General features: G+C 33.1%; 2 protein-coding genes across 2 annotated transcripts; both read left to right on the forward strand.

Annotated features, from left to right (window-relative positions):
- The first annotated feature begins 1,873 nt into the window (after positions 1–1,873).
- On the forward strand, positions 1,874–10,190 carry LOC123209020 (outer envelope protein 80, chloroplastic). Its single transcript, XM_044626727.1, has 16 exons — positions 1,874–2,632; positions 2,890–2,983; positions 3,078–3,160; positions 3,287–3,384; positions 3,551–3,620; positions 4,921–5,014; positions 5,183–5,264; positions 5,353–5,388; positions 6,300–6,453; positions 6,539–6,679; positions 7,041–7,111; positions 7,248–7,326; positions 7,402–7,517; positions 7,738–7,885; positions 9,528–9,597; positions 9,719–10,190. The coding sequence occupies exons 1-16, from the start codon at positions 1,985–1,987 to the stop codon at positions 9,871–9,873; spliced, it is 2,139 nt and encodes a 712-aa protein (XP_044482662.1). The 5' UTR covers positions 1,874–1,984; the 3' UTR covers positions 9,874–10,190.
- A 4,492-nt stretch (positions 10,191–14,682) lies between these two features.
- Positions 14,683–17,262, forward strand: LOC123209021 (zinc finger protein WIP2-like). The gene is made up of 2 exons (XM_044626728.1): positions 14,683–15,521; positions 16,587–17,262. Exons 1-2 carry the CDS (start codon positions 14,952–14,954, stop codon positions 17,028–17,030), a joined length of 1,014 nt encoding a protein of 337 aa, XP_044482663.1. The 5' UTR covers positions 14,683–14,951; the 3' UTR covers positions 17,031–17,262.
- The last annotated feature ends 436 nt before the right edge of the window (positions 17,263–17,698 follow it).

The raw sequence follows: 17,698 nt of genomic DNA on the forward strand, positions 1-17,698 counted from the left end.
ACAAAACTCATCTTCAACAACCTCCGTCACCATGTGTGATCTGTATCGTGACTGTAAACCACACATGGTCACAAAAATCTCTCTAAATCACAATATATTCAAACTATATCACACAAAGTTTCAATTAGTAAAACTGAGCTCTAAACCCAATAAATCTACTGTAAAACTGTTAAATTTCACTGTTATAAGCTATTAAACATGATAATTAATGATACAGTAACTTTTTTCATATTTTTACCACGAAAAATTGAGTAAAATGGCCAAAATTGATCTCAAAAATCGAGTAAGTGTGGTTTTAGTTGGTAAACAAAGTGAATATGCGGGATTTCAAATATTGGAAATGAATATAAAGCTTGTTTATGGATGAACATTTTTGTCAAAGCATAATATATTGGTTGGTTATATCTATATAATCCTTAAAAAGTTGATCAATTATATTCAATTACACTTAATCTCGATCATTTTAATTAATTTCTCTTAAAATTATAGCCAAAAGACTTATTCCCATCCAAAGTTTTTTGTATTCCCAAATTAAAATTCATTAACTATTAAAAATTTAAATGCTTACCTATAAGCACTTAAAATTAATAGAACCAATTAACATTATTTATTTCTCGTAGGTTTAGAAAACTAATAATTTTTTTCAAAATTAAACTTTAAAATGTTAAATTTTTTCCCTAGGGTTTCTTTCTTTTTGTCCTTCATTTTTCCAACAGTGTCACCAGTTAACTTCTCTCTTCCTCTCCTTTTTTGATGCCTAAAACTTGACAAAAACAAAATATCAACAAAGACAAATCTTCGTCTAATGGCAAAGAAGTCATCTTTATCCAGTGACATAAAAGATCATCTTTATCTAGTGATGAAGACATTCTTCATTCGATTTTTGACTCCAAAAAAGGGAGAAAAAGAAAAGTCAGTCGGTGACATTGTCGAAAAAAAAGAGAAAAAAAGAAAGAAACCCTAAAGCAAAAATAAATAATATTTTATTATTTTTAATATATTATTAGTTAAATAATGATTTTATTAATTAGTTATTATATATTTTACTCAAATGGCAAGTATCATATATGTCAACTTTTTATTAGTTTATTACACCAAAAGATAAAAAAAACATAAAGGTACATCAACCATTTACATAGGAGGCATGAAGGCTTGACATGACATGGTCTATACTAGCATGTGAACATATAAAGGGGCCTAGGTTGTGCATGACCTAAGTCTCCTTTTTTGGCACTATTTGTAGGATATTCAATCCACAAAATTGCGGGCTATGTTAAGGGTTTTAAATATGTCTTATGGTTGATTGGTACAATTTATGAAAATTTATAAATAAAAATAGTTAAAAATAAAAAAATATAATATAACGAACAACTTATAAAAACATATAAATTGTCTTATCAAAGTTTTACAAAAACACAATTCAAAAGGTCCTAAGTCATGCTTCAAGATTTGCTACGCTTACGGGTTGACACATCTAACAAAACCAACTACCATTTCTATTAGCATGATTTTTGGGTAAGATGTGTAGGATGAAATGTGAAATATCATAAAAATAATTAAAAATTATATAATATAACTGACCGATTGATAAAAAAAGCAAACCTGTCCTCTAAAGACTCAATTTAACCTATCGACACCACTCCTTTATACCAACAATTCTGCGTGAAAACAAGATTTTCGAAAACAATTTGCAATTTCAAAACCTTAGGGAAGTCCATGCATAACATCATTATCCAATCTAATTCTATCGCTATTGCACCTGTGCCAATCTTGTAATGATATTTTACCAAAACAGGGGTTTTTTTTTTCTTATAAATATTTGGTAATTTTTGCATTTTTTACATACACAAAAATTCAAAAAGGGGTGATTTGGCCAAATTTCAAAGCCCGAAAGGGTTTATCCTGCTCTTCGTGTTCTCTGTAAAATCCTATAAATCAAGTTTCCAATTAAGTTCATACAGTACATTTTCAATCAATTCGAGCAATGTCTCACAAAAATGACGGCGTTCGCTTCACTTCATGTCCTCTCAAAGTTCCTCTCTTTCGTCCCCATTCTTCCCTCCCCCTTCTTTCCCAAACACTGAGTAAAACTAGGAATTCGCTCTCCCAAATACTTGATTCGCTTAAATTTCGCTCCACTGAGTCGAATTGTTCTGTGTCATTTACTCAGAAACTTCATTCGGCTGCCGCACTCTTGCTCGGAGGGAACAAGGACATGCTTCCGCTGCTCTGTTCTGCGTCCTTGTCTGTCACTCAATCTGAGTCGGTAGCGAATTCTCCGCTTCTATGCTCGACATCGCTGTCTCTGAGTCAGCCGGCGCCCGAGTCTTCGTCGACTCAAACTGAGTCATCGACTCAGCAACTGAAGGGGCCGGCACATTCACTGAGTCGGTATGACGAAGAGCGAGTCTTGATAAGTGAAGTTCTAGTGAGAAACAAAGACGGTGAAGAGCTTGAAAGAAAAGATCTTGAAACTGAAGCCTTAGCAGCGTTAAAAGCTTGCCGTGCCAACTCCGCTTTAACGATTCGTGAGGTCCAAGAGGACGTCCATAGAATCATCGATAGCGGTTACTTCTGTTCGTGTATGCCAGTGGCCGTGGATACGCGTGACGGCATCAGATTGGTCTTTCAGGTATATGTTTATAAAAAACTTTGAATACAAATTTAAGATTCCGAAAATGCCTTTGATATAATATTCAAAAATCATTTTCAAAGTTAATGTTCTTTCTAAAATCTGTTTCTGAAGACATTTTTACCGCTGATCCTGTCTTCGGAAACAAAGAATTGTATTTGGATTCAATGTTAAACAGGCTATAATTTCGTGAATATGGATAAAATGTTTCTTATTAGTTTGACTTAATGGTTGACATTTTCTTGCTGTGGCATAAGGTAGAACCGAACCAGGAGTTTCATGGTTTAGTATGTGAAGGGGCTAATGTTCTTCCATCAAAGTTTCTGGTGGATTCTTTTCGTGATGGTTATGGTAGATTTCTTGACATATGTTGATTTGTGTAACACATTCAAAATGGATAATTCGAGATGTTAATTAATTTGAATATTGGGGTCAAGCTGTGCAGGAAAAATTGTTAATGTAAGGCGTTTGGAGGAAGTGATAAGTTCCATCAATGGGTGGTATACAGAACGTGGCCTTTTTGGCTTGGTTAGTGTTTTATCTACTAATATTCTGTATTATGCTTTATGGATAATACAGTTAGCTTCTTTGATAGTAAAGATGACATTGTGACTGGTGTTAAAACTGACAATCGTATTTTGATTGGTTTTACAGGTCTCTGGTGTTGAAATTCTTTCTGGTGGTGTAATAAGATTACAAGTTGTAGAAGCTGAGGTCAATAATATTTCTATACGTTTCCTTGACAGGAAGACGTAAGAATGTATCTTCAATCTTTTCCTTTTTCATGCACCTACTTATACATCTTTTATGTATATAGATACATTGGCACACAAAATCTTATGTTTTATATTCTTATAAAATATTTGAAATAGTAAATATAAGTTCTCTATGTGATAAATGCTTTATTGTTATCTTTAGTGGTGAGCTGACTAAAGGGAAGACAAAGCCTGAAACAATACTACGGCAACTTACAACCAAGAAAGGACAGGTATATCCCAGATTTTTTTTGTTTAATTTGCTTGTACTTCCTTTTGTGGAAGAGTATTGTGACATTGCATAGTTGAAGAGGGTAGCTGGAGTTACCTTTGCTTAGAATCCTAATAGTTAAATCGTAAATGAGTAGCCTAAGGTGAAAAATTTTATCCTTCTAAGGGGTGTACCATTATAAGTACTACTAGAGTTGAACATTGGGTGTCCTATTGGGTACATCCCACCAGAGGACTTGTGGCCTTAAAAGGGGGTATAGCCTCATTCCAAAAATACCACTTTGCCTGGTGGTAGGTTTTATATTGGCCAAATTATATACCCTCATTCCCAAAATAATATGGTTTTTTTTTTCTTTTTGGATTAAAACCAAACAAACTTTGTTAGGTTGTTGTGTAGTGGAATTTATCGTAATTATATTGGTGTGAGTCAGTACAGGTGTATTCTCATTTCTTACTGGACTGCAATGATTTTGGCTTTCAGGGTTTAGGTGAAATGGTTTTAGGAACTTAACAAGCAAGAACAATAAATTCAAAAAAGAAGAAACAGTAAATGCAAATGTGGACAGAAAAAACGATTCGAATGGATTAAACGGATTCTTGCTGCATGTATTAACACCAAAAAAGAAAGAAAATGAGCTGTGTTTGTATTGATTAATCAATATTTGCAGTGATAATGAGCAATAGCTCTTCTTTACAAAATGCAAGCAAAAAAAATCCCCAGAATCACCCCCACTTGTCTTGCATTCGAGAGGCCAGACTCTCTTTTAATCAGCCAAAGGTTCTCCCAAAACCAAAACAATATTTTCCTTCCCTCGTTCATTTTCATGCACTACCCTTTATATCCCTTCTCTCTTTTCCCTTAGTGAGGTGGTCCTCCTCTTATTTTGTTCCAACAGCCCATTTGAGTTTGTGTCCTAAGTTGTTTGTCTCCTGGGGGTAATAGATATGTGAGTCCTAACATATGGCATAATTGATCATATGTAAACATATACAATTATCTTCGGCATTTTTCTTTTTGATCTCCTTGTTACATATACAATTATATTCTTATGTCTTAGGAGGTGAAATATATTTTTCTTTTTCTTTTGGTATTGCCATCTCTTATTAACTGTTAAATTGGGTGTCAACTTGCTTTTATATTTGTTTTGGAAAGTGAAGTTTTAATAGTTCTCCATTATTTGCTATGATGTATCTCATGCAAACTAATTGGTCCATCCTATGGAATGAACCGGTTTAATTTATGAATTTAGACACCCTTTAAAACTTACAAATCTTTGGGCATTTTTAATATTTTTTCTGTAGGTTTACAGTGTGTTTCAAGGGAAAAGAGATGTGGAAACAGTGTTGACCATGGGAATCATGGAAGATGTCAGCATTATTCCCCAACCTGCAGGAGGTGAAATAAAATTCAATTTCATTTGAGTCATCTCATACATGATTTATTTCAGATATTACATAGATATGTAAAGTTCTCAAATAATCATTGTTTGAGTTATGGCTATGCTTCCTATGTCTTTTTTTTTTTTGTGCAATTGAAATGCTGTTTTCTATGGCAACAATGTAGATACTGACAAGGTTGACTTAATAATGAATGTTGTTGAACGCCCTAGTGGAGGTTTTTCTGCTGGTGGCGGCATATCAAGCGGGTCAGTAATATAGTTGGCTATATATATATATATATATATATTGACCTATCTAAGACAGTTTAATTTTTTCTTTGTTATTTTTGTGCAGCATCACAAATGGTCCTCTATCTGGGCTCATAGGAAGGTGAGATTTTATATTGCTTTATTTGTTTGTCAGCTTCCACTTTCCAGATATATATTCTTCCTATGTCATTACATATTAAACATTAACTGTGATGATCAATTATTGCACATTGTAATAGATCTTTATATCTTAAGAAATGAATACAGTGTCTATATCTGGCAATTGAATTTAAGTTGTTTTGATGAGTAGTAACTTAGAAACTAAATGACTAGTTTTGGCTACCTATCTTTCATCCCGGGTTTTATACTTTGACAGTGTACAGAAAACAAATCAATATGTATATTTTTTGTTTCTTATTTGTTAAATGATCCTTTGTTAACAATATTGAACTGTGAATTCATGAAAACGTGTAAACAGTGGTAGTGAATGAAGGGTTATTGCCATTTAGCTCCACATTAGAACTTTTTCCTGTCTTATGCTACTATTTTAACATTTAGGTCCATAATATTTTCTTTTATTGCTTGATAGCATAATATTTTCTTTTATTGCTTGATAGGCAGTGCTACATTTGATACACACCTCCATTGTTAATTATTTGCCTGTTCTATGTGGTTGCTTCTCTTTTTACATTTTTGCTCTAGTAATATGCTTCCTTTCATGTACAGTTCTCTTGTATCTAAACTATGTTGTTTTCCAAATCCAAAACATATTTGTCCCTGTAGGAAAATGCATATTTCTCAAGTTTCTTTTATGTAAATAACTGGAATTTACACTATGTTTTAGTTTCTGTTCCCTTGCAATTCAGAGATTTTGTGTGCTTAATGCTAATAATTTTGTTTGGGAGTCATGATATATTCTGTTAATTTCTGCAAGATATGTGCATATGCATATCAACTTTCTCTTAGACAAAATTGATGTGATGATGAGTTTTTATGCTGTGAACCTAATATTTATGCATATTTCTAGCGCAGCTTTGCCTATTCTCATCGAAATGTATTCGGAAGAAACCAAAAATTTAATATTTCATTAGAGAGGGGCCAAATTGACTCCATATTTCGTATAAATTACACAGACCCATGGATTGAAGGAGATGACAAGCGGACTTCTCGAACTATTATGGTTCAGGTAATTTAAAGTTTTCTGTTTTTACGAACTACTTTCTTGATGGTGGGGAACCTGACTTTGCTTGAACTGATTTTGTTTGTACTAGAATTCAAGAACCCCTGGTACCCTTGTCCATGGGAATCAGCCTGACAATAGCAGTCTGACCATTGGCCGTGTAACAGCAGGTATAGAATTTAGCCGACCAATCAGGCCAAAGTGGAGTGGGACTGCTGGACTTATTTTTCAGGTACTCTATTAAAATTACCATTTCTTTGTCCAACTGTATGAACTTTGATATATGGGGGACTTGGTAAGGTAGTGATATCTTTATGGGGTTTGACATTTTTTCCTGATGAAAGTTAATGTTATCAGAGTACTACATTATCATAATTTGGTTAATGTCCATAAGTTCATTTTATACCTTTTTATGGTGGTAGATTGTTTACAAGTGAAGCTTGTTTTGTTATTGACTGTTATAGTAATTGCTGTAAAATAATGTAGCAAGGGCTTCCTCTTTATTATTCTAGGCTTTTTGAAAGTCATTTTTGAAACTTTTGTACCTGTATTGAATATAATATTTGAGTATGTGATTGTTTTCCTTTTATAAGCGTGCCTGTGCCCGTGACGAAAAAGGAAATCCTGTTATCAAAGACTTCTACAGCAGTCCTCTTACTGCCAGGTATGCCTAGTAGAGGGTATATATCGCTGAACATCATTAGTTTGAATATGATTTTATAATTGATTGCCAATATGTGGTTGGGGTGCAAATGCACTTGCTCCTGATCTTCCTCTCATTTAACTTTTTTGTTGGGCAGTGGCAAGACCCATGATGATACATTGATTGCTAAATTGGAGTGTGTCTATACTGGTTCTGGTGATCGCGGATCTTCAATGGTTAGTCATTTGGAACTCCTGTATAATTTCTTTATTTACTTTCTGTGTGGACCATCATATTTTTTGTCTGTGCAGTTTGTTTTCAATGTAGAACAGGGACTCCCTGTCCTGCCGGAGTGGTTGTTTTTCAATAGAGTGACTGCTCGTGTGAGAAAGGGTGTAGAAGTTGGTCCTGCTCGTATTCTTTTAAGGTATGTATGCCTCTCTTTCTCTCTATTATTATTATTTCTTTTATTATTATGTGTATTAGAAATTTGAAGTGTGAATCTGAAAAGCATAATTCAGAGGATGATTAGTATCGGATAAAAATGTTTTCAAATGAAGGAAATCCTATGCTTAAATTGTTGTTAATTGTGAATTAATCAAGTGATCTGATTTAGTTTGCTAATTTACATTGTTTCTCATTGCTAGTTTGTCCGGTGGGCATGTAGTAGGTAATTTCTCTCCTCATGAAGCCTTTGCCATTGGGGGAACAAATAGTGTGAGAGGCTATGAAGAAGGTGCAGTGGGCTCCGGTCGATCTTATGTTGTTGGCTCTAGTGAAATCTCTTTCCCAATGGTAAGATCAAAACAAAATTTCTTAGTGTTATATGAGCTTTGTCACTGCATGCCATGATGCATAAATCTGGCTGGAGTTACTACACATGAATTTAACTGAAGTTTTGCAGAGGCAAGACACATGTTGAAGCCCAAAAGGAAAGGGTCAATAAAGAATTTAGCATATATATGAAGAGAAAACAGGCATATATCTAGGCATATATCACGAATATGGCATATATGAAGAGCAGAGCATGCATAAAATATTTCTTAACAGTAAAAATTTAGAAGAGCAGAAAACTGCTCTAAAATTATGGTAGTTAACTAAAGTAGAAGGCATGCTTCAGGTGCCATGTAGTAAAATGGAACTTGAACTAAAAATGTGGAATATAATGGTACAGAGTTAAAGGCTCAAAAGGCTATTACTGATGCTGACAGTTAAAATCTAGGCATCGTCAGTTTTGTTTTTATAATTTGCATATATAATGAGGGGCATTTGAAGAGTGATATTTAAGAATTATAGTTGAGGTAAAATTATTTAAGGGTGGCGTTTAGCTGGCCTTTACTAATTAGTTACAAGGACAGTTGCATGTACTGTCATTAAGATGGGCTAAAACCTTTCTGGTTGAGTGTTAATATCAGATTTATGCCTCACCTACATAGTTTTTATTTATAGTTTTATCCTATGAAATGTTCATCTTGCTATTTGGTGTAAATAGCTTAACAATTGGACAACCTCTGAAAACTAACCATGACCCTTGATTTTTCTGAATTCATGATTAAAACTTCAATTAATGTGTAAAGATGGTGGATAACAGTGGGTCACCCAAGGTTTACATAACAAATTACCAGAGCTTTTGTTAAAATTTCTCAAATAGCAAGATCAATTATGAGGTTACAATGCATAAACATGTATCGTTTTAGTAGAATTGGAGTGGTTAGAAAACACTCTAGAAGTCCTAGCAAGATCAATAATGAGGTTACAATGCATAACATATATGGTTTATTTCAGTGTGATATGAATCTTATAAGAACCACACCTAAAAAATAAACTATGTAAACCTTACACTAAAAATTTATACTTTTTGAAATGAGATTCAAATCCTATACCTTATATTTAAGATTGTAACATATCATCACGCTCCACAGTACTGACACACGTGGATTGGCTATACACTAACTCCTTGGTAGCCTTGGGCAAACACTACAATAACAGTGTTACTGTCCGTGTCGTACAATTGCAATCGAGAAACATGATGGTAGTTTTGATATCAAATTATATGAATTTTGTGAGAACCACACTTTAAAAGTTTGCTATTGAAATTAAAGAATCCAAAGCCATATAAAGCCCATAATAAAAGCCTATATTTTCCCATGTAAGATCCAAATCTCATACTTTGTACTTAGAACACTAACACAAGCCATGCTGCCTTCATTTTAAATGACAAATGTTTCCAACGTTTTCCTGGTTTGAAGACTATGAGTGTCAGAGAATTTCCATAAACATTTAAATCATTTCACAGCTGATAATTTAGCATGAGAAAAATGAGAATAGCTCAGGATTGATGATCTGTGTGTATGAGCATCCTTCCCTCTTATGTTTTTCTGTTATTTATAAGTGAAGATTAATGCTGCACATCAACTTATATTATATTTTTTTGCAGTTAGGGCCATTGGAAGGAGTTATTTTTTCAGACTATGGAACAGACCTTGGATCAGGCTCTACTGTGCCTGGTAGGTTTCTTTGTTATTTGGCCCCATTTCTTATTGTGTTCTGCAGTTGGGTGCGGGGGAAGAGACATCTCTCAAGATATTTTTCTGATCTTGCGATCTTGTTCTTTTACGTCTTCATTAGGTGATCCTGCTGGGGCAAGATTGAAACCTGGCAGTGGATATGGATATGGGTTTGGTATCCGTGTTGACTCCCCTCTGGGGCCTTTGCGACTTGAATATGCATTTAATGATAGACAGGCAAAGAGGTTTCACTTTGGGGTTGGCCACCGAAATTAAAGTCCTTTTCTGCGTTCTAATATTCTTATGTGGGTTCTACTTATACATCACTGATGCAGGTGAATTAGTTCTGTTTTCAATCTTCATCATTGTTGCCTGGAATAACACCTGGTGGTATCTTTATGTAATTTAGGGTAAATTAGTTGAATTGCTGTTTGGCATTTATTGGTAGTGAGTTCATTTTCTCATGAATAGCATGTTGAAGGTTTTACTCGGTGAGATTAAGTTTTCTGCCAATTTTTCATGTTTTCAAATCACAATACTGGTCGTGGATCCTTTGCCATTATAAAGCTGGTATTAGGTTTCTTTCCTCGCCATTATAGATCTGTTATTAGGTTTCCATCATGCATGAGATGCTCAATGAGGATAGCATTAGTTTGACTGTATCCTGCAGTGATGTCGCCAGTAATGTTAATGGAGAGTAATAACCTTTGGATTATGTTCATCCAATAGTCAGTAGCGTCCTTGCCTGTAATGAAAAAAAAAAAATGGTGTAGAGGAAAACTTGCTTTTACATAATCCGAAATGGCCTGGCTGGCGAGAGAAAATATTTCTGCGGTTACAGGTACTTCTAATAGTGTGACGGTTTTCTTTTCATGTGCTTTAAAGGTATGTAATATGATCATAAAAATTTGATAAAATAATAATATTAATCATCAAAAAAAAATTGCTTTTTGGTGGGTTGAGCAAGAATAAGAGAAAGCATACTACAGTGAGTAAAGTTGAAGAAAAAGGCTGGGAGATTTGGTTGAAATGCCAGGGAAGATTGGGGACGAAATTTACAGTGAATTCATAGGTAAGTGAACAGTGATATTGGGTGATTTTGATTTACTCTTCTCACTTTCATTCCATGTCATCCATGCAAACATTGGAGACTATTAATGTCACCAAGTAAAATTCCCACATTGGATGAGAGTTGTTGACAATTATACCTTGATATTAATGAATGTTTTTAATAATAGTAGTTGATAAATGGTATTTAGATTTTTAAAATTTAGGCGATAAAAATTTGACAATGGATTAACCCTTGAGTGGAATTAAGTCTTTTGGCATGTGATATGGCATCAGTCTCAAAATTATGTTCGAAATAATAATTTAATTATTCGGTAATATTTTCTTTTCTAACAAGTATCTTCTCATATATAAAATAACCAGTTTCTAATTATCATCAAGTCGCTAGGATTACGGTGTATAATTTTATGAATGTGCTTGTCAAGATGATAAACCCTAAAGCTTGAGGAGGAAATATAAGAGGGAATTAGTATTAATAATAATATTATGCGTATAATTTTTGTACACAATTTTATATACAAAGATGTATTATTATATGATTGAATATTATTTTATTTTTAATTTTTAATTATCTAATTATATGATGATATGTTATTATTTATATATAAAATTATATATATAAATTATATTTATAACAGTATTCATAGTATTAGATGTAGTGTTTTCTATAATGTGAATGTTGGCCTGCGGGCTACATCATTAGAAGTAAATCAACAATGGAGTTACAACTATGGCCCATTTCAGTTTTCAATTACCTTAACCAAAGAAATAGACATCGGAGCTCTTGTAACCAACGGAAGGGAAGCGATTAACATCGAAGCTCCTCCGAATGTTCCAGATAAATTCCCAATGTGGTGGAGATCAAACCATCGATGCTTAGTACTCGTTAGGGGTGGATATGAATTTAGCTGGTCCAATTAATGATATCTTTCTGTCGTCATTATTTATCGTATTGATAACCTTTTTATATATTTATCGCATTGGTAACCCTTTTATGATATTATATGTTGGTTTATATTAGAGTTAAATATTATGATTCAATCCAAACTCAAATAGGTTTTAAGTTCAATTTGCTTCAAATCAAATCTATCTCTATTTCTCATAAACAGTATCATCTATTATTCATAAATATATTTTTATATAATTAGATAAAAAATTTATTCATATTCAATTATAATATAGTACATTTTCTAAAATTAACTAAAAAATGAATATTAAATGGTCGAATGATTCTTTTTCACCTAAACTATTGAAAAAACCATTTTTTCACGTATCTAGATCTATCTATGAGTTAGATCATACCAAGGTAAGAAGTATCTAAAGACTATCTTTACGGATAGGTTACCCATCGAAATATCAAAACCTAAGGTACAACCCATAGCCTCTTGTGTTGTGCTTATGCAAATATTTAATATTTAACCTCACAAATAGACAGCATGTCAAGTAAAAATTCTTATCTTATATTGTTAATGATAAAATTCTTCCAAAATTTTTCTATAACTTTTAACAAATTTTTTACTATTAATAATTTACCAATAAACTATATATAGAAGCCATTATACACCGACAAAAAGAATTTATAAATTTTATTGTTTTTGTCTTTTTTCATGATCCGTGCGCCTATTCTCCACCAAGCCCATGTTACGACCCGCCATGATACGAGATCACGTTTTTGCAGGTTGAGCACTGAAAATGCCCCACCCCTCTACGATGCTTTTGTACACAAATATTATTTCATTAAAGTTTTTTTCAAAGAGCAATGTTATGTATATAATTTTTGTATATAATTTTATATATAAATAATAACGTTTTATTATATGATTAGATAGTTAAAAATTAAAGATGAATTAATAACTAATCACATGGGGATACATCATTATTTGTATACATAATTTTATTATTTTTTTAATATCTGATAAAATATAAACATAAACCTAAAACCTCTACTGACCTTCGAAAGTTCCAACTTCGTACATGATTAAGTTGGAATGAATTTGCATACTAGAAGTTAACAAACAAGATCAAAAGAAATAATTAATATTTATATGAATTTTCAAATTAATATTCCAAAATAAATATTGTTAGTAAAAAAGTTCTCTTAAAAATTTTAATATTTCATCAATTTTATTAACTTTTGATATTTTTATTGTTAGTGAAAAAGACCTATCATCAAATGAAAGCATAAAATCTCTGAACTACTGCAAACAAACCTTTTAAAGATATGATTAAAATGCTATTTAATCACTATAACTTCATTCTTCCATTTTCTTGTTCGTTTGCTCTTTTTTTTTGCTATCATTTCTTCTTAGTCATAAATAAGATCGCTGCATTGTAACACCTTACAGCATTTGGGGAAGAAATGAATGGATGCCATGTGAAACTCAGCAGTTGGAACAGTGAAACCAAGTAGCCAAATAGCTAAGAAACAAAATATACGTACATAGAGAGAGAGAGAGAGAGAGAGAGAGAGATGTTGATGGTTTCTACTGTCAATGTAAGTTTAAACAGTGAACTCTGTTGAATTGGGACATAGTCTCAAATGGTACTTAAACTAGCCGACCAGGGCTCGCCCGCCAAAGCACCTGCTGGGTTTAATTGAAACTCCATATTTGTTTCCCAATGAAGAGAAAATAAGATCATCACCAAACAAACAATTAGAGATCAAGAACAAGAACAAGAACAAGAAGTTTGATTTATTTAAAAAACCAACATAAAAGTCCACGCTCAATGCGTTATTGTTTTGTTGCTGCTGAAATTGTATAATATTAAGTGTATATGTACATCTAAATAAATGTATATTTATAAAGAACAACCTTTCTTTTTGGAGAAATGTGATTGAAGGAGACAAATCTCTAACCCTAATTACTGACTTTGTCTTTGGGCTTTCTTTTTCTCCCCAATACTTGAAACTGTTTCTTGGTTTTGTTACTTTGGTAGGCCATGTATTAATTTATATATTAAATTGTTATTTTTGGGTTTTATAATTAATTTTGTGTTGTGTTATCATGTAAATTGGTCCTTTTCTAACTTGTTCTTTCAAGTTCCAATTCTTTCTTTCCCTTCCACTTTCTCCCATTTTCTCTTTCTTTCTTTCCTTTTCTTTAGCATATTTTCTATATGAGTGAATTGCATTTTCTCACCCAAGGTTTGACTCAAAAACAGTTTTTCCACCTCTTAATGACATAAATCACATATTTCTATCTAAAATCAAACACCATTTTAAAAACTAATATTATAAGAAAAAACAATAATTTCACCATAAAAAAAAGAATAACTATTTTATAGATTTCACTTTAATATTTTAAACAAGATAGTTTAGTATTTTTACAAATTTAAAAACCTACAATTCAACCCTGAAATCTTTGTTGTCACTTTGATTAGAATCTCACAATCACCATCAATCCAGCCACATTATGAAGAGAAGTCAAAGATGATGAGAGCTTAATTAAGCCATGTCATGGAGGGACTTAGCGAAAAAGGGCTTTTGATGAGTTTCAAGCATGATACAATTAGTAGAGAAAAGGTAGATGACATAGAGAAAGTGAATGTTTAAAACGTCGAGATCAAATCATTGAAAATGCTGACATAGGGATGAAATGTGAAAGAAAGGTGCGACATATACTGGAGAGAGATTGCGCCACATCATGAAGAGAGATCTCGAGAGGGTTGATAGGTTTTAAGTGTAACTAATTAAAAAGTAATCGACATAGAAAAGGTGAGAGACCATGGTTGCACCCATCACACCAATACCAATTAAACCAATATAGGAGAAGGGGTGGCTTATAAGGTTGAGAGTGTGAGGTGGCTTGCCAAAGTAAGGTCAATAGCAACTTGGTGGTGATTTGGGGTATTGAAAAATAAAATAGTTGATGATAATATGATAATTTAATGTTTTGAAACTATATCAAAATTCTTTTTCATTAACAAATTTTTATATAGAAAAATGTGATTTATGTCATATAAATGAAAAAGTGTTCTTAACCAAACCTTTGGACAGGAAAATGTAGTTCACTATTTCTCTATTGTTGTTTAGTCACACATCACAAGTGATATCTTGTGTCGCCTTTTTTGCTGAATTGGGGCTTGCTTTTCTCTATCAAACCTTTCTTCGAATTCTCCTTCATTATTTTCCCTTTAACCCCCTTTCTCTCTTTCTCTTCTATTCATTTGAAATTGTTCATTTTCTTCAATCACCTCCTTTTATTATTATTATTTTTTATGATCTCTCTCTTTTAGCCTACGCTTATCTACTCAACCCTTCTCTTCTTCTTCTTCTTGATTCAATCATGGCTGATCCTTACTCCAATTACTTCAATGGATCATGGTTTAATTATCCTCCTCTTCATCTTTTCTCTTCCTCCAATCCTTCTTCCAATCCTCTTAATAATTTTTCTACAAACCCCTTTGGTTATTATAACAATTTCTACTCAAATACCATCAACTATCATCAATCTTCTTCTTCTTCTTCATCACCTCCTTCTCCTCCTCTCAAAGAAGCTCTCCCACTCCTCAAATTGAGCCCCACAAGACATCATCACAATGAACAACAACAGCAACAAGATTCCACATGCAGTGCTGCCATGGAAGTTGATAAAAAACGCTTCCTCTCTATTTCCAATGATGATGATGATGATACTGTCACTGTTGCCCTTCATTTAGGCCTTCCAAGTCCTAGTTCTAATGAGTTGATCTCAGGAATCTCCTCAGATAAAGAAGAAGATGTTTCCGTTGAAACAACAACAAGTCTCAACAAAGGCCAATATTGGATCCCAACTCCTGCTCAGATTCTGATTGGTCCAACTCAATTTTCATGTCCTCTTTGCTTCAAAACCTTTAACAGATACAACAACATGCAGGTATGAATATGATTTGAAACTTAACATTTGTCTAAAAAGCTTCACTTTTTATTTTTTTGATTTTGCAGAAAAATAGAAATCGCATTCCCTTATATCCTTTACATGTACACTTCTTTTGTAGCTTCATTTCAAGCTTTCACTTTTAATTTATTCAACTGAAGATATTGATAAGAGAGAAGGAACAAATCATCAATGGGATGATGGGTCCCTACTCTCTCCCTTATTAGGGTTTCTCTTTTTCTTTATTGGACTTTAATGTCATGCATCTTTCTCTTTTTCAACTTTAAAATTCTTACAATTTCATATTTGAACGGGCTACCACTTTTCTTTTGCATGATTTGGGGTCTTGGGATTTGACAAATAAAATAAAATAAAATGCTTATTTTTCCTTGTCCATCTGTGAATAAGATCAGTGCCTCACTTTATGTGATTGAATTACACACTCAGCCATTATGTTTTTGCATTCCTTTAAGTTTGTGTTCAGTGTATTGGCAGCTGTTGAAAACTGATAAAACTTATCCCAGATCTTTTCATACTTGTTCCACCTCCGAGAATCTTCATCCATCAAAAGCCCTAATTTCAACACTCAACAACAAACATTGCAAGAAATCAAGAGCAAAACCCTTATGTTAATTGTAATAAATCAAAGCGTTTTGATTTGTTTTGTCTCTTAGGGAAGCCCCATATTAGAATTTGATTAGAAAAAGAGGAAAGTTGAGTTTGTATTCATGCAATATAATACATTCATGCACTTAAGATCCCCCTAATTAACCTCTAAATAAAGTAGTTAACACTGTTTGTTTCTGCCACTACTTCACATATATATCCATTGCTGTACTCCAAATTCATGAACTGAATTTTATTCCTTCTGCCATGTCTCAATAACTGTTCTTTAACAGTGTCAAGATGTTAACAAGACGCAGCAGAAGTCCTTCCCTTAATTAATCTCTTTCCTTTCTATTTATTTTTCCTGAAGATTAGTACTTTACATTATTATAGTTATTTATTTCTCCCTGCTATTGATGGCTACCAATATTAATTGCTCAAAAATATATACCAACGTAGATGCATATGTGGGGGCATGGATCTCAATACAGAAAAGGGCCGGAGTCTCTAAGGGGAACACAGCCAACCGCCATGCTGAGGCTTCCTTGCTATTGTTGTGCTCCTGGCTGCAGGAACAACATCGACCATCCGAGGTCAAAACCATTGAAGGATTTTCGAACTCTTCAGACGCATTACAAGAGGAAGCATGGGATCAAGCCTTTCATGTGTAGAAAATGCGGCAAGGCGTTTGCGGTGAGGGGGGATTGGAGAACCCACGAGAAGAATTGTGGGAAGCTTTGGTATTGTAGTTGTGGGTCTGATTTTAAGCACAAAAGGTCTTTGAAAGATCACATTAAGGCGTTTGGACATGGCCATGCGTCTTGTGGAATTGATTGTTTTGAAGAAGATGAAGGTGCCTCTGAAATTGAGCAAGATAATGAATCCTCCCGTGACATTGATTAAATGGGATCTTAAGAGTCTACTGCACTGAATTATTTCATCATCATTTCAGCTGACACTTTGTTTTGTTTTTGTCATGGCTTTAAGAGTTAAAAATTATAAGAAATATATACTTTTGAGAGCCATGATCATTTTTCGTAATTCTTCTCCTTTTGTTCATTAGTGTTTCTTCTTAGTATCGTGAAGTGGACTCCTCTTTATTTATCAATGTTAATCCCAATTTCCTGTAGTTTTATAACTGTGTTCATTTAATGTCTCTCTTTTTGTTTTATGCATTAACATCAACGTTAAAACATGATCTAATTGACTGACATCTAGAATAAAGTTTGTGTTAGTTTCGAGAGAATTAAAGATTTCATATATATTCATATTATCAAAAGCTATGACTATGCATGTTGATCATGATTAACTTACATGAAAGTAAAAATTGTAAAGTTGTGCACTTGATAAAATAAAACGAAGAGAGACTTTTCAATGCTAAAGGTGAGTTGAGAGTTCATATTCTTCTGATATTATACTTTCAACTGAAGACAAGTAACATGAAAGAGGTAAATATTGGTAAGGAGTTTTTGTTCTTCTAACGATAAAGAAGAGAAGTGTTGTGAGCTGTGCTTTTGTAGGGGAGTATATACACATAAATCAACTAATAAATGCATGGCCAGGACATGTAA

Source organism: Mangifera indica, chromosome 2, assembly GCF_011075055.1.
Source record: "Mangifera indica cultivar Alphonso chromosome 2, CATAS_Mindica_2.1, whole genome shotgun sequence".
Classification (NCBI taxonomy): Eukaryota; Viridiplantae; Streptophyta; class Magnoliopsida; order Sapindales; family Anacardiaceae; genus Mangifera; species Mangifera indica.

Excerpts from the sequence above, each read along its gene's own strand:
- LOC123209020 (XM_044626727.1), top strand. The coding sequence starts at position 1,985 with ATGTCTCACAAAAATGACGGCGTTCGCTTCACTTCATGTCCTCTCAAA. Across the intron at positions 5,389-6,299 it reads CTATCTGGGCTCATAGGAAG|CTTTGCCTATTCTCATCGAA; the intron begins GTGAGATTTTAT and ends TTTCTAGCGCAG. Across the intron at positions 6,680-7,040 it reads CTGCTGGACTTATTTTTCAG|CGTGCCTGTGCCCGTGACGA; the intron begins GTACTCTATTAA and ends TCCTTTTATAAG.
- LOC123209021 (XM_044626728.1), top strand. The coding sequence starts at position 14,952 with ATGGCTGATCCTTACTCCAATTACTTCAATGGATCATGGTTTAATTAT. Across the intron at positions 15,522-16,586 it reads ACAGATACAACAACATGCAG|ATGCATATGTGGGGGCATGG; the intron begins GTATGAATATGA and ends ATACCAACGTAG.